The 16,021-nt window shown below is 51.0% G+C and overlaps 1 protein-coding gene across 1 annotated transcript in view; it reads left to right on the top strand.

Moving 5' to 3' along the window:
- Positions 1-13,132, top strand: part of DOCK2 (dedicator of cytokinesis 2) — a 415,239-nt gene extending 402,107 nt beyond the window's left edge. Inside the window, exons 46-52 of the mRNA XM_039235715.1 lie at positions 410-493; positions 6,547-6,684; positions 8,261-8,388; positions 8,738-8,909; positions 9,866-9,986; positions 11,534-11,676; positions 12,595-13,132. Of these exons, the coding sequence (XP_039091646.1) occupies positions 410-493; positions 6,547-6,684; positions 8,261-8,388; positions 8,738-8,909; positions 9,866-9,986; positions 11,534-11,676; positions 12,595-12,657 (849 nt within the window). The 3' untranslated portion in view covers positions 12,658-13,132. The remainder of the gene's footprint in view (positions 1-409; positions 494-6,546; positions 6,685-8,260; positions 8,389-8,737; positions 8,910-9,865; positions 9,987-11,533; positions 11,677-12,594) is intronic.
- The last annotated feature ends 2,889 nt before the right edge of the window (positions 13,133-16,021 follow it).

Genomic DNA, 16,021 nt, shown 5'->3' on the forward strand with positions numbered 1-16,021 from the left:
GGGGAGCATGGGCACCACAGGTGAAATTTGTCTTTGAGTTCCTTTCCCTGAGGCAATGCTTTCAAACTTGAAGCAGCATCAGGATCTCCTGAAGGGCTTCTTCCTCTGCCCCCACGCCCACCCCACCTAGAGGTTATGACTCAGTAGGTCTGGGTGGGACCGAAGAACCTGTACATCTGACAAATCCCAGCTGCCACAGCCGCTTCTGCTCCAGAGAGACTTGGAGATCTCCTTCCCTGGGGTTTGTGGCCCTTGCCCGGTGGGTTCTGATCTGAGCCTCCAGGAAGAGGAAACTGTCAGTCCCTGAAGGTCCCTGTCCCATCCAAATACATGTGACCTCATGCCTGCCCCCCCCTGGGGTCCAGGCCAAATGAACAGGAAACCCAAACTGCCTGCCTGTCCTCCGCAGGCCTTTTTCACAGAGGAGTACACCAGGGATCACCCTGAGGACCAGGAAAAACTGAGCCGCCTCAAGGACCTGATTGCATGGCAGGTAAAGCGCAGCTGGACTGGGGCGGGGTCGCCCTCCTTCCTGGCCTCTTCCTGCTCCCTTGCCCTCTGCTTGCTAGCTTCTGGCTGGCATGGCCTAGTTTACCCCCTTCTCCTGCTCTGTGACTTTCGGCCTTTTTGCATCTACGACTCACATGAGCAGGCTCATCCTGCAACGGGGATTTGGGGCACTGCACCCTTGGGGTGCTGGGCAGCGGTGCTGTGCTGCATGTTGCTAATGCTGCTCTATTGAATGGATGTTGGATTCAAAGGAGGTGGCTTATCCCGGTGGGACTGAAATGAAAGCCAGGCCCATCCAACCTGGCACGCGCCAATCAGATAGAAGAAGATTTCGGGCCCCCACGCCTACCTCTCCTTCCCCTGAAGCTGACCCAGTTTGTGGCAGATAATGCTCAGATGGATTATCAGGTTTGGAAAATAATTGAGGCCTTTGTTTAGTGGGGTTTTGGCCAAAGAGCCTTCATTCTGCACCTCCAGAGCTAAGTCAGAAAACTTGGATGGCCCTGTCCTTCCTGCTGCCCCACGTGTCTTTGTCTCCCCTCCACCCCGTCTTTTCTGGCACCCAGCTCCCTCCCTCCACGCTCTCCTTCTTTTCTGTCTCTTTCTTCCTACACATCTGTCCCTTTCTCCTTCTCTCCTAGACGTTTCGGCTTCTATCCCGCTTCTCTGTCTTTTGCCTCCCTCTGCCCCTCACCCCTTATTCCTCTCTCCCCTACCCTTCCTCTTCTCTCCCCACTTCCCTCCTTCCTTTTCCCCCCCTTTCTCTGGCTCCCTCTCCTGTGTTTTCTCTCCCTCCTTCTCTCTCCCTCTCTCCCTCCCTTTATTTCTCTACCCCCCTCATTCCCACTCCCTACAGAAGAAACAGTCCACCAGACCCCTCCCCAGAGGCCATCAAAGGACAAGCCTCTCTGTCTTTGAACTTGAACCTGCTCTACAGGGAGCACTCAGCACCTAGAACACCAGGTGGGCTCCAGAGGGCAGGGGCTGGGGGGGCGCCCCGGGGGCAGGGGCAGCAGTCTGCAGCTGCCTGTCCTCCCTCCCTCCCTTCTTGCCAGTCACCCTGCAAAGAAAAGCAAGCTATTGTGGTGGGGAGTTTTTGTTTCTCTAGGGAAATCAGGGAATGAGAAGCATTGGGTGCAGCCTCTTTTCTTAAAATAAGGATTCCTAATTCAGGTCCTTCTCTGCCTCTGCCAATTTATGCAAAGAGAGGCTTTAAAAATGAAACAGCAAGTGCTGCACAGACACAGTTTCCTGAATGCATTTTGTGTGTCTGGAATTTTCTCTCCCTTTTTACCTTGTGCCACCTGTGAAACCCAGACATACCCAAGATCCTCAGCTTTCTGAGGTCATCACGCCCTGTAATACCCAAATAATGACAGTTCCCCCTTCCCAGCCCCAAACCAGGAATCAGGAAGGCCTGGCTTTGATTGGTTCCATTTCTCGGTTAGTTCTGGGATGCCCTAGGGAGGGCTAGCATGTCACACAAATTTGTTGGGTGTCACTCTCAATCCATATCACCGCCCTGGGCCTCTCCCTGAATGAGTCTTACCACCCAGTAATGGATCTTTCACGTTGTGCCCACCACACCCAAAGCATGAAGCTCTGCCTCATAGCACAGCTCGTTCCAGGCTGTGCCTTCTAGAAAGAATTCTACCAAAGTCTTAGAGCTAATGGGCAGACACTACAAAGAAAGAGGACTTTGAAAACATTAGCTTGGGCTCTTCAGACAGCGCCTCGTAGTGGCCACCTCCTCCATAGCACAGACTCCCGCCACCATGTTACAGAGGCCCCTCTCCACCCAGTCCCACTCAGGGGCCATGTCCCTCCCACCCAGAGTCCAGGCACCCAAACTATGAGCACTTTACACCCAAAGATGTTGCCCTTCCACCAAGGCAAGGCAGCCTTGTGAACAGACTACATACGGCGAATTACCTCTTCCCTGTCTGTTCCATCTGTTCATTCTTGTAACTTGTATTTATTGAGATCCTACTGTGTGCCCAGCCACAGTGCTGGACAAATATAGGCCTGGACAAATAGTGCTGGACAAATATAGGCCTGCTCCTTGCCCCTTGGAGCTTAATTCTAAATTGGATCTTGGTTTCACAAAGCCAGATACACTTTGAATTTTCCTCAAAGCCAGAGAACTTGAGATTTCAAAGGGGAATGTCCTTGGACCTAGTCTAGCAACACAACGAAAGCCAGAGCTTTCCAAGTACTTTTTTGTATTCAAGATTTCACAGATCTCTAGCTTGAATGCTTAATTTTTTTTTCTTTGTAAAGATTTTCTCTATATTTACTGGCACGGAAAGATGTCTACAGTACATTTGTCTTTTAAACACTTTGTGAAATACCACATATAAAAAAGTATGCAAAGCAAAAATATACAGCACATTGATTTATCACAGAATGGACATCCATTTGACCACAACCCTGATGAAGAAATAAAATTCTGCTAGCACCCAGAAGCCAGCTTGTATCTACAAGCCCGGCTTGTACTCATTGCCAGTCTTCCCCAAGGCTGACCACTATCCTGCTTTTGAAGTAATCATTTCCTTGCTTTTTAAAAAATAGTTTTCAGGGGCGCCTGGGTGGCTCAGTCGGTTAAGTGTCCGACTTCGGCTCAAGTCATGATCTCATAGTCCGTGGGTTCGAGCCCCACATCGGGTTATGTGCTGACAGCTCAGAGCCTGGAGCCTGTTTCTGATTCTGTGTCTTCCTCTCTCTCTGCCCCTCCCCCATTCATGCTCTGTCTCAAAATTAAATAAAACCAAAAAAAAAAAAAATTAAAAAAAATAGTTTTCAGGGAGCCTGGGTGGCTCGGCTGGCTGAGCATCTGACTTCGGCTCAGGTCATGATCTTATGGTTTGTGAGTTCGAGCCCTGCATCAGGCTTGCTATGCCTATAAAATTCATTCATCTTGTTGCATATAGCTATGATTCATTCATTTTCTTTTATTTATTTGTTTGTTTTTTTGTTAGTTTGTTTTAGAGATACAGAGTGTAAGAAAGGGAGAGGGGCAGGGGGAGAGAGAGAATCCCAAACAGGCTCCATGCTCAGTGTAGAACCTGACACAGGGTCAGTCCCATGATCCTGGGATCATGACCTGAGCTGAAATCAAGAGTAGGACACTCATCTGACTGAGCCACCCAGAAGCCCCTCATTTTCATTGATGTATAATAGTCTGTACAGCTGGATTGTATAACTAAAATTTATAGCTATAATTATTTATTTTTCAACTGATGGAGATTTAGGTTGATTGTAGTTTGGGGCTATTACAAGGAATGAGCATCTTTATATGTTGGGTGTGTGCCTAGGCATGAAGTTGGTTATAGTACAGAAGAATATCTAGCTCTGATAAATGTGGCCAAGCTTCTATCAGCATAGGTTGGTTTTGCCTGTTCTTAAACTTTATATAAATGCTATTATACAGTATGTACTACTATGAGTCTTGTTTCTTTTGCTCAACATCATGCCTTTGAGATTCATCCAGGTTGTTACATATATCACAGGTTTGTGGTTTTTGTTTCCCTCATCCACTGCATGAATATACAACATACTGAATAATATGCCAATTTATTTATGTATCCTTTTGTTGATGGACATTTGGGTTGCTTTCCAGTCCTGTGTAGTATGAATAAAGTTACAAAGAACATTCTAGTTCATGTCTTTTGGTGAACATAAGCACTCACTTCCCTCAGTATATATCTGGTACTAGAATTTCCAAATCAGGCATCTTTAGCCTTACTGGGTACCAAGAAACAGTTTTCCAAAGAACCAGCTTTGGCTTGGTCAGTCCTCTCTGCTGTACGTTTGTATCCTTTGTCATGCATGCCTACTCTCACTTTCAGTATGTCTTCGCTTTTACTCTTGCTGGGTTTAATTTGCTGTTCTTTCACTAATATTTTGAGATGGATGCCTAGATAATTGATTTTTTGGTCTTTTTTAATATGTATAACTAAAGCTATCCATTTACCTTCATTCTTTATATATTACTAGTTTTTATATGTGGTATTTCTATTATCATTCTCTTTCTTAATATTTGTCTTATTTCATGGATGGAGGATCTCTTCTGTTTCTACATATTCATTAAACTTTTTTAAAATTTTTTTAAATGTTTTATTTATTTTTGAGAGAGAGAGAGAGAAAGAAGAGAGAGAGAAACAGCATGAGTACGGGAGGGTCAGAGAGAGAGGGAGACACAGAATCCGAAGACAGGCTCCAGGCTCTGAGCTATCAGCACAGAGCCCAACGCAGGGCTCGAACCCACGAACTGTGAGATCATGACCTGAGCCGAAGTCAGATGCTCAACTGACTGAGCCACCCAGGTGCCCCCATTAAACTTTTTAAAATAATGTTTCTTAGGGCCTGTTCATCCTCCCTGTTTTTTCCAAGTCTGTTCATTTATCCCTCCCTTCCTTCCCTCCTTTTTTTCATTCCTTCTCTTTTCTTTTCTTTCCTATCTGTGGGTTCTGATCTATGTCTTTTATACTAGAGAGTTTTCCTCAATGTGGTGATCATCATTGGGACTGCAGTGCTGAAGAGCTAAGTGAAGCTCTGTGTACATGGATGATGGCTTTGTCAATTGGATGGCCTCATTATGTGGTAACTGAGTGAGCCACAAATGTCTGTGTAACACGCCATTCACTTTCTCCAGCGACAAATCTTTCAAACACAGGCAAGATCGTCCTGGAGCGTATGCTGCTGGAATTTATGAGCTGGAAGGTGAAGGTCTGACTAGCAGTGTGCAGACTTTCCCTTCCACCTCCTATTTTCAGTCTGGCTCCTCATCCCTGCCCTCTGCTGTGCCTGGTACCCTGGAGCCCAGTACTCCTTGTCCTAATTGCTCTGGAGGAAAAGCTCCTTCTTCTTGGGGAAATGGGAAAAGAGCACTTGGCTACAGGGTGAAGCGGTGACCACCTGGAGATCTGACTGCTGCTGTCACAGAATTTCAATCTATCCCTCTGTGTTCGACTCCTCGAGTCACCTTAACTTTCTGGGGTACCTGGTGCCTCCAATCCCTAAGCCCCTCCTGGGTTTCTAGAGGCAGGTTGGCCTCTTCTTATCCCTAACCCCCCTCTCCTCTTCCCCCCTCCCCCCCCCCCCAGCTCTGGAAGGCCAGTTGCCATCCTCCACCCACGGGCCAAGTCATAGGTCAGATCAGATTCCAGTATCTCACCCACCTTGTCTTTTCCAGGGTATCTCCCAGAGAAGGAGGCAGAGAGTCTTTATGTTGCCATCATGGAAATGCTAATTGTTTTGCTTCAGCATAATCTATATTCCACCTCTTTGCACCCTTAGTTATGTCTCCCAGGACCACATTGCTAACTTTCTCAGCTGTTCCTTCTAGTAGTAGCCACCATGGCTCAGCTACTCCTCCTCCTAACTACCATTTAGACAGCATCCCACTGACCTCTTTTGTTGATAAATAAGTTTAACTCCCTCACATCGGTCACCTTGTCCTCCCCCATCATCCCAAGGATATTACATCACTTTTTAAAAATTCTGTATTGGCTGGTACCTTAGTGTATCAGCACTTCCATATCCTTCTTCAGCAGCCACATAAGCTATAATAGGACCTCCATGTTGTAAGGCTGTGTCACTCCTCTTCCTTTCAGCCCTTCTTGTCTTCTATCTCCCAGCTTCTGATGCTCGAGTTTCCCTTTTGCATTGCCCAGAGCTTCTTGGGCAAGGCTTTACGTCAGAGCCACAGAGCCTCCTCCCCACTGGCCCCACACTCTGCCCCTTAGTAGATTCATAGAGGGAAACTTGCTTAAACATACAGCCTTTAATGGGGCTCCGACCCTCCTATGGGGCAAGGGCAGCTGGAGGTCTTTCTCCCCTTCCAGAGCAACCCCAGGGCTGCAGATACCCTATTTCCCAGGATTGGCAGCCCTGGGTAAGGGTCTCAGAGACTCCAATGCCCTCCACAAGTTCCAAGCAGGCTGATTTGGCTTCAGCCACCTTTACATGGGCCAAGTCCCAGGCTGCCACCAGGGGGCCAGCCCTTGGCTCATCATGTACCACCTTTACCTCTAGATCCCCTTCCTGGGAGCTGGGATCAAAATCCATGAGAAAAGGGTGTCAGATAATCTGCGGCCCTTCCACGACCGGATGGAAGAATGTTTCAAGAACCTGAAAGTGAAGGTGGAGAAGGAGTATGGTGTCCGAGAAATGGTACGGGTGGTCCCTGTGGCCGGGAGGGGTGAGGAAAGGGATGTGGGAAGCATTGGGGGTTGGAGCTGGCAGGGACCCAGCAAGGAACCCGCCCTGCAGGACGAAGAGCTGACCCAGGGGCACCTCCCTGTAAACCTGTTCCCTCGCAGCCACCCCCAGGTGAACGCCAGGTACAAAGTGAGCCCCGGGCACTGAGGGACTACACTAAGAAGAGAAGCCATTCTGCCTGCGGAGGCACATAGGGTGTGCCCAGTTTGATGTCAGCACTTGACACCTACTAGTTGTTTGATCCCACAATGCTCCTGGGAAGTAGGAATGATTTTCAACTCCTTGCATCTCTTTTAGAGGTTCAGAAGTGTTAAGTAACTCCCAAAGGCTACCTAACAAGTGAGTGCAAGTGAGAATTTTCACCTGGCTCTGTTGGCGTCCAAAGCCAGTGCTTTTCGCCATTAATAAGCTCTGTGACATATAGCAGCCAATGGCCTGGTGCTCATAGGGACATCTTTATCTTCCTCCCCCAGAAAGTAGAGTCCTAAAACGTCAAGGCTGTGAGGTCCCTTAGAGGCCATGAGGCTCAACCCTCTGATTTTATAGATGAGAAAACTGAGGCCCAGAGGGGGAAGTGAGTTACTGAAAGAACACAGAGGTAGATCTGGCTCTCTTGTCTACTGGCCCAAGAGTTTCTCTGTGAAACAAGTTGTGTCTTCCAACAATGACCTGACACTGCAGTGCAATTCTGATGTTACCTACTCAGAATTAGGTCACATCTCACAGGGTAAGGCCAAAGTCCTCCACAAAAGTCTCCTTACTTCTGACACCAGGGTTCCAGAGCCGCCTGTACTTCTGACCAACCGATTACAAATTTAGGGGCTCCCTCTATCTTTTCAGGTTAGCAGAATTTCACAGAACGCAAGAAAGCACTATGCGTATGATTACAGTTTTACTATAAAGAATACAAATTAGGACCAACCAAATGAAGAGATGCACAGGGTGAGGTGTGGGAGGGTCCCAGACACACAGCTTGCCATGCCTGCAGGACCCATCACCCTACCTACCCTCCCAGAACGTTGATGTGCAATTACCCACCAGGAAACTCAACTTTAGCCTAAATGTTGCAAGCTTGTATTATTACATAGTCATGATGAGGGTAACTCATTGGCCACGTGACTGAAATCAGTATCCAGCCCCTTCCCCTACCTAGAGTTGAACTTCCATCACCTGGTTTGGAGCCAAACCCCGCCCCCCCCAACCACATGGATGGTCTCTCTGGCCTGGCCTTCAGCCTGAGTCTTCTCATCAAGGGGCCACCATGAAGAACGAAGACACTCCTGTCATTGGAGAAATTGCCAGGGTTAAGAGATCACCTCCCAGGAGCCAGGAACAAAGGCCAGCCAAATTCCTTTCCAAAACAACGACCACCTAGCTTCAGCCAGCCAGGAATTTATGTCCTGATGTCCTGCTCTGGCCTGCAGCCCCACCCCGGTCGGATGCAGGAGGCAGTGGGGGGGTGGGGCGGAAGCCGGGGGGGCCGTGCCGCTAACCACCCCGTTCTTTCCCCCCCTTTCTCCCCCCGCAGCCCGACTTTGAGGACAGGCGAGTGGGCCGCCCACGGTCCATGCTGCGCTCCTACAGGCAGATGTCCATCATCTCCATGGCGTCCATGAACTCTGACTGCAGCACCCCCAGCAAGACCACCCCTGAGAGGTCCGTCTCTGCCCCCACCCCCGCCCCCAGCTCCCCGAGCACCTGCTGCTTCTCCTTCCCCCCCAGAGGCCACCCTGCTACCTTCTTTTTAAAAGCCTCTCCCTTCCTGCTGCCTCACTAAAACTCTCACAACCACCCTGTGCGGCTGCTGTCATTGGTGCCGTCGATGGGGGGTCATTCGAGGCCTGAGAGGCAAGATGGCTCTTCCTGGGTCCCCAAACCCGGTCAGGTCAGCTGACCTGCCCGGTGCCCCCGCAGCGCCCACGCGGCCAGCCCGGCCCCCCCGCAAGGCCGTTCCGCGGAGGCCTCTCTAACCGCGGCGTCTACCGCTGCTCCTCCCGCCCGCCAGCTTCGACCTGGAGTTAGCCGCTCCCAAGACTCCGAGGGCGGAGGCGGCGGAGCCCATCGCCGCCGGAAGCACTCTGCCGGAAGTCAAGCTGCGGAGGTCCAAGAAGAGAGCCAAGAGGAGCAGCGTGGTGTTCGCAGACGAGAAGGCCGCCGCCGACTCGGACCTGAAGCGGGTGAGCGGCCTGCAGCCGCGCGCGCGCATCTCCGCCCCCCCCCCCAGGCGGTCCCACTCAGGCCTCGCGTTTGCAGTGAGGCGGCTCAAGCCCAGGCAGCGTCTGAGGCGCAGGGAGGTGAAGTCCGCACAGCCCGACGAGACGGGCCGGGATTTGAACCCAGGCCGTTAGGCTTCAGCCCGTGCACGTCGTTCCCACCACTGTGCAGGGCTTTGTGAGACGGGAGACGCTGTCCTCCCAGGGCTGGGGGGGGGGGGGGGGACGGTCATCTCGGACCCTGTCGCCAGCCGCAGGGCCTTTCCCCCCCGCTGATGGCTCAGACCCTGCCAGGCTCCCCCAGTGAGCCAGGGGCCCAGCTGGGGAGGCAGGGAAGGACTCACGGCCCCAACTTGGAGAGCTTTTGTCTCATAAGTAATAACTGTTTAGTAATGAAACTTGGTGTCATTGGGTCCAAATCTTAGCTTCCCCCTGAAGGAGAGGTTTGTTGAAGGCATTCTTGGAGCCTAGGAAAGGGCAGAGGGGTGCCAGAAAGGGCACCTACGAAAGGGCAAGGGGTTGCCTGAGGTGCCTCCTAGTAAAGAGAAGATCCTCCGCAAACTTTCCCATAGACCCCAGAGAGGGTCTTGCCAGGGGAGAAGACTAGAAATAAGTCTTCTGTGTTCTACAATTCTAGGGGGTATCATTCATATGATAGTTTAAATGAATGCCTCAATGCCTCCCCAACCAACCCCTGGCGTTGGATAGTATGCAACCTGCGCAACCATACATGGCAGGCTGGCATGGACTGATACACAACAGAATAAATCACCTTGCAGCTAGGTCCACAGAAGCCTTGCTAAGCCCTTATCACTGACTTTTCAAGGCCTCGAGCTGCCCAATGCTAAGCCTCTGTGGTGTGTGTGTGTCTGTGTCTGTGTGTGTTTGCGCATGTGTGTGTATGTGGTGTATTTATTCAGCTTTCCAGGAAGCACGAGTTCATGAGCGACACCAACCTCTCGGAGCATGCAGCCATTCCCCCCAGGTCCTCCATCCTGTCTCAGATGAGTTTTGCCAGTCAGTCCATGCCCACCATCCCAGGTATGCACCCTGCCACCACCAGTGCCAGAAGGCACAGATATGATGGGTCACCAGCCTGGGGGGAGGGGGATGGGTGGAGACTGTATTTACACAGCAAAGGGGCCAGGCACCCTGGGGGCACGAGGCTCTGCTCAGGGGCACCCTCCCTCCTCTGAGCTCACACCACACCCACCCGTTCTGTAGGGGAAGCTGACCTGCAAGCGGTGTCCTGGGCTGGGGTGGAGGTCTATTGCCACTCCTGTCCTCAGGAATCACAGGAATCCACTTCTCACACTGGTGGCCCTGGAACGGCCCTGCATTTGCAGTTAGCTAGGCCTCCCCCAGGGCCAGAAGCCCCGTGTTTCCTTCTTTGACCTGGAACCCTACTTCAGGAACTTGCAGAAACTGCCAGCACATCTTATGGAGGTCCAGTGTCTAATGCTTAGTCGCCACCTACTTCCCCCATCACTCATGCCTCATCCAGGGAGGAGGTTAGCAGCACACGGATGACTGTTCCTAGTTTGTAGGGGGTGACGCTACAGCCCTAATGGGGATGGGCACACCTGAGGTCGCTGCATCTGACATGCCGCTGCCTCGAGGGTCAGCCACTCTGGGTCAGGCTCCCTGTGCCGAGGGCGAGAGCAGGGAGGAGCAACACAGCCAGCACTGCCCCGTGGGCCTTAGCAGGCAGCTCTCAGCAAAGAGATCTGCTATTTCTCAAGTGCTGACCGCCACTAGGCCCTCCCTGTGCTACATTCCTCTTTTATTTACGCCTCAATACATACCTATGAAGTAGATTATGTCATCAGCCCCATTGTGTGGATGAGCAAACTGAGGCACTGAGAATGCCACCAGCTAGGCAGTGGCAGAGGCTGAGTGTAGACCAGGCCCTCTGCCCCTGGAACCCCGTACTTAACCCCCCACCCAGCCACACCAGGCGGGACAGCCGCACCTGCCCCAAGCTCTGGCGTTCAGCCAGACACACAGTCCTTCCACTGTCACCCGCTCGCAGCACTGCAATACCCTGGAGGTCTGTGCCCTTGTCCCCATTTTGCCAACATCAAAACCGAGAGGCAAGAGGTGGCTGATTGGTCAGGTCTGTGCCTCTCCGAGCTGGGAGCTAGAACCGGCAGTTGTTCCCAGCAGCCCCTGCCTTGGGGAAAAAGGAAACCCAGGCCCCCGGTGTAGAAAGGCTAAGGAAGAGTCAGCTCACATTGTCTCCCCACCGCCACATCCCCGAGGAAACCAGGGCCCCAGTGGCCAAGGGACCTTCACCCGTCCCCCCTCCCCCCCCCATTTCCAGCACGGAAGCCCTGGCAAGGCTTTGATCGGGCCGGGGGCAGGCCCCTGTCTGTGGGCTTGGCACGCCTCGCCAGGAAGACAGCTTCAACACCCCCTTCAGGGCCACAGGCAGGCCTTCCCGCCTCCCGCCTGGCTCCGTGACTGCCTCCCGGGACTCCGTCCCACAGCCTGTGTCCTCCCCGCCACCCCCACGTCACCCTCCTGTCCCTTGGGCACTTCTTCCACTCCACCCACCCACTCACCCCCACTCTACACTCTCCTTCCAGCCCTGGCGCTCTCAGTGGCTGGCATGCCTGCGATGGATGACGCCAACGCATCCCCCCGCCTCAGTCAGACCTTCTTCCCTCTCTCAGAGGGTGACAAGAAGACGCTCAAAAGGAAGAAAGTAAATCAGTTCTTCAAGACGATGGTGAGGACCCAGAAGGATGAGAAGACAAGGGTATATGGGGAAGGGGAAGGGAAGAAAGCAACGCAGAGAGGAGAAAATGGGGGGCAGGGGTGGGGAATGAAGGCATGTGCGTGTGTGCACCCCCAGGGAGGCTTGGTCAGGGCCCACAGGGCTTGGGACCCTAGCCAGAAGTGCCCCCACTGCAGTTCTCTTCTTGGGCCCTGGTCTCCGAGCAGGACTGGGTCCGGCTGGGCCACAGGGACGTCCCAAGGGGACACACAGGGCCCCTGGGACCTCAGGAGCAATAACTGTCCTTTACCAAAGCTGCCTTCTGGTACGGAGGCTCTGGGTCAGAGCCACAATAGCTGGCCATCTTTAGAACCTGGAAGTGCTTTTTAGTTTTTTTTTTTTTTTGGAAGAGCTTTCCTATTCAACTTTTATTACAAAATCCTACTAATTAAAAGTTAGTTTCCAAGGCCTGACTTTTCAAGTCCCATCTCCTATTGTTACTTGGCGGTCTTCACTTGAGATAAAAAAAAAAAAAAATGTACCATTGGCACTTCTGATCCTCAAGATGATATAAACCTGAACTCTGCTACTATAATAATCCCAAGTTTACTGTGAGCGTGCAGTGAGTCAGGCACCATGCTAAGCACTTTGCAAACATGGTCCGATCTGACCTTCCACCACCCCTGTGAGGATTCTACATGGCTCACAGAGTTAGGTAGGCGACTGGCCCAAGTAAGTGCTTGCAACAGCCAAGTGTGTGCTCTAAGCACTGTGGGGTGCTGCCTTTCTGGCCACATTCAAGGTCATGGCCCCTCATCCTCCCTGGGCTTTGGGCAGGAATCCTTGGGATTGGGGCTAAGAGGCCCCACCTTGGTGCTCATGAGAATCCCATCCTGGGATTGTGCATGTTTATTTTCTTCTCCCACAAAGCTGGCCAGCAAATCTCCTGAAGATAGCAAGCAGATCCCCGATTTCCTGTCCTCTGACCTGTGAGATGCTGCTGACCAGGGCCACACATCGGGAGCCAGGGAGAGAAGTTTCCAGAGGAAGAGAGCCACGGTGGGACATCGATGCTTCACACAGTGGGGAGACGACCTCCTACCAGTTGCCCTCGCTCAGAGGAAACACCTGTGATCCAGGTGCTGGGTGAGGATGCCCAGCTTGGATTGTGGGCCCTGGTCATGAGGAACCAGCAAGGACACTTTCTCCCACTGTGCTCTCCCCAGTATCCTCGGCACATCTTTTTATAACCCAGTTTCTTAGGTATAAGGAGCTGTATTTTTATTTCATTTTCTAAGTCCTAGCATTTAACAGAAATGCCTTTTAAATATTCTTTTATTTTATTTTTGGTTAATAGTTTTGTACTTTACATTTTTTAATACAGCCAGCCAGTGTTCTTCCTAGCTGATCGTCTCTAAAGCATTGCTGTTTCTCACTGACAATAAAAATGGTTTCATGACTCCAGTTAGCCTTGTTGCATAATTCGTCAGCTGCATCCCTGAGGCCTGGAGAGGGGAGGGACAGCAGGCCACCCAGGCCCTGCAGGGATGTTAAGGGACCTGGCTCCAGCCTGTCTAAGTGCCAGGCTTGCCCACTTCGTTCATGCCACCCCAAGGAATCTCCTCCATGGAGGCTGGGGCATAGGGATACCAGTAGAGTCTGCCAAAATCTTCCTCAGGTCATCTTCATATCATCTTTCTCCTCTTCTGGAAAGGAATGGAAAAAACCACCAGATGGTCAAGAGTTAGGGAAAGCGTGGACTAAAACTCCACCCTCTGGATTTTGTCACAGGTCAGAAGGGGTAGCTTTTCTTAGAGGAATCCTAGGTTCCTCAGATGAAGCCCAAGCCGGGCAGAGAAGAGAGTGCAGAGCAGTGGCCCACCTCCGTAGCCCGAGGGAGCTGTGCAGGAGGAGATGTTGGTGGGCAGAGGCTGAGGACTCCATTTGGGAAAGATGTCAGCACTGGGTGGATATGAAGTGCAGGGCAATGTGGGGCTCACAGGGAAAGTCATCTGGAGACGTGGGGTGGACACTCACTTCTATAAGAAAGAGTCCCTGGGGATATTAAGGGATGAGAGAGAATGGTGATAAGAGCTCAAATTGATTGCTCTCGACTGTCCTCAGAACAGTGTTATAGACATGATGAGAATTAACTTCCTATATCAAGACTTAGGAGGTGGGGATGAGTATTACCCAGATGAAGAAACAGAGGCATGAAGTGATCTAAGATCATCCACTTGGTAAGTGGAAAGGCTGGGATTCAAACCCAGGAAGACAGATGGGAAGCTTGGCTTTTAACCATGACCGTGTGCTGTCTGTCGGACACCTTTGTGCCTGAGTCTTTGGAGCCTTTGTCCACCCCAGTCTCTCCCTGGGGGCCTCCAGTTCCCTTTGCCAAGCCCCACACCTGTGGCTGGTCCAGCGTCCAATTTCCTCAACAGTTCAAGAAGTCCCATTATGGCAGTCATTGGCATTCCAAAAGAGCAAGAAGTGAGGGTCCTCAAGAAGCTGAGGAGCTGGACACACCATGACGTCACGTGTAGACACTGCAGCTTGTGTCCCTTATCGTATCTGTTAATCCTGTTCCGCCCGCTTCCTCTCCCGGTTACAGGCTTGAGCTTCCCAGGTCTGCCTTTTCTCAATCCAAACTGTGAAATCCCAAATGTTTCACTTAGAAATGTCTGCTCTTCCAACTACCAGTGGCAAAAATCTCAACGAAGACAAGAAAATGATTCCCGCTTTTCCATTTTCGACCGTAGAAGACCAGATACGATCCTTTGCCTTGAAATTGCAGATGTCATTTCTCACCAAGGCATCTTGCAGAGACTGTGGCTGTGTCCCAGGAAAGTCAGCTCTAACCTCTAAAAATCCCATCACTGTTCTCCTGGCTCAACAGTGTGTGGCCCTGGTGGTGATATTTCTGAGTTCCATTTTCTGAAAATTGTCAGCATCTGAGTTTTTATTAAATCTGATGGGGTCTTGAGCACTCCGTCTTGTCCTACAGAAATGAGGCAAACAGTGAAATTTCATGGATTCTTATTTAAACAGAGTTTGAGCGTCAAATCTCATTTCAATTAGGACTCTCATCACAACTCTAGATGTTGTTGTCACGCGGCAGTAACGGTAATGTCGGCAGTAAGAACAGTAACAAACAATAATAATATAGCTTCCATTTACCAGACACTCTGCACATCTTTTCCTTAAATCCTCACCCAATCCTGTGAGGTTAGCAACAGGAAGCCAACCAGGAAACCCAGACTTGGGGAGCCAGCAGTGTGCCTTTGTCACCCAGCCAGTGAGGGGCACAGCCAGCTGTGTCCACTTCTAGCCTCATGACCTTAATCCATATGTTCACTTTCTGGTTGTAACCTCAGCTCAGTATCAGACTGTACATTCCATACCCATCGTGAAAGTCTCCCCCACAATGCCAATGATGGCCCCCAGGATAAGTGAGGGTGCGGGCTATGTGTCCAGCACAACTCTCCTTGTGCCCCTGGATGTTTCCTTACTATAAGCAAGGACTGTCAGAAGCTGGCTAGTGCTATCAAGGAAGGACACATGGATACCTTAGAGCCTGCAGGGAGCGAGGGTGGGTGGGAAGGATGGGAGGTGGGAGGAAGGATCCACTTAATACATCTTTTCCTTTCTGATGGAGAGTTTTCAGGGACCTTTAGAGATTATTTCATCAAACCCTTTCATCTTACAGTTAAATGACTTCTCAAGGGTCACATAGCTGTGATCAGCAGGACTCCATCTAGAATCAGCCCTGCCTGACTCAATGATTTCCTTGTAGGTAATCTCCCCTTGGTAGCATTCCCTCACCCTCTGCTTACACACCCAGAGACCCCTTCTTTCTGCTGTCCCTTCCTCTGCCTCTGAGACAGAGCTGATATCTACCATTCACACTTTAGTGTGATCTAGGACACCAAGTTTACTCTTCTTAGGGGAGGGGCATTTTTTTAGCCTTCTCTCTAAGCATAGAGTGGAAACTTTCTTTCTTCTGGACTTTTAGGCTTACATCAGCAAATAGTAGAGAAATTCAGAGAAACAAATGACTTTCCCAGCATCTAAAATCAGTCTGGGCTCTGCCTTCCAGACATCCTAACCTGTAACACGTCTGTTTACTGTTCCTTCTCAACACTGGACAGCCTTCCTGTCATGGCTCTAGTTCCCAAGGAAACAGATCCTTAGGCAATGACTGATTACCTGTATTGGGGGGCTATGCAATCCTAGAGTGGTGATAAAGAGGGAAGTGGATTGGAAGCAGTGGAAGGTGATGGGGAGTTACCTGCCAGCCTGAGGAATGGAGCCATGTCACAGATTCCATGTTGGTCAGCTTCCAGCAGACTGGACGCTC

This window comes from Hyaena hyaena, unplaced genomic scaffold, assembly GCF_003009895.1.
Source record: "Hyaena hyaena isolate Hyena2069 unplaced genomic scaffold, ASM300989v1 scaffold_102, whole genome shotgun sequence".
In the NCBI taxonomy this organism is placed as follows: domain Eukaryota; kingdom Metazoa; phylum Chordata; class Mammalia; order Carnivora; family Hyaenidae; genus Hyaena; species Hyaena hyaena.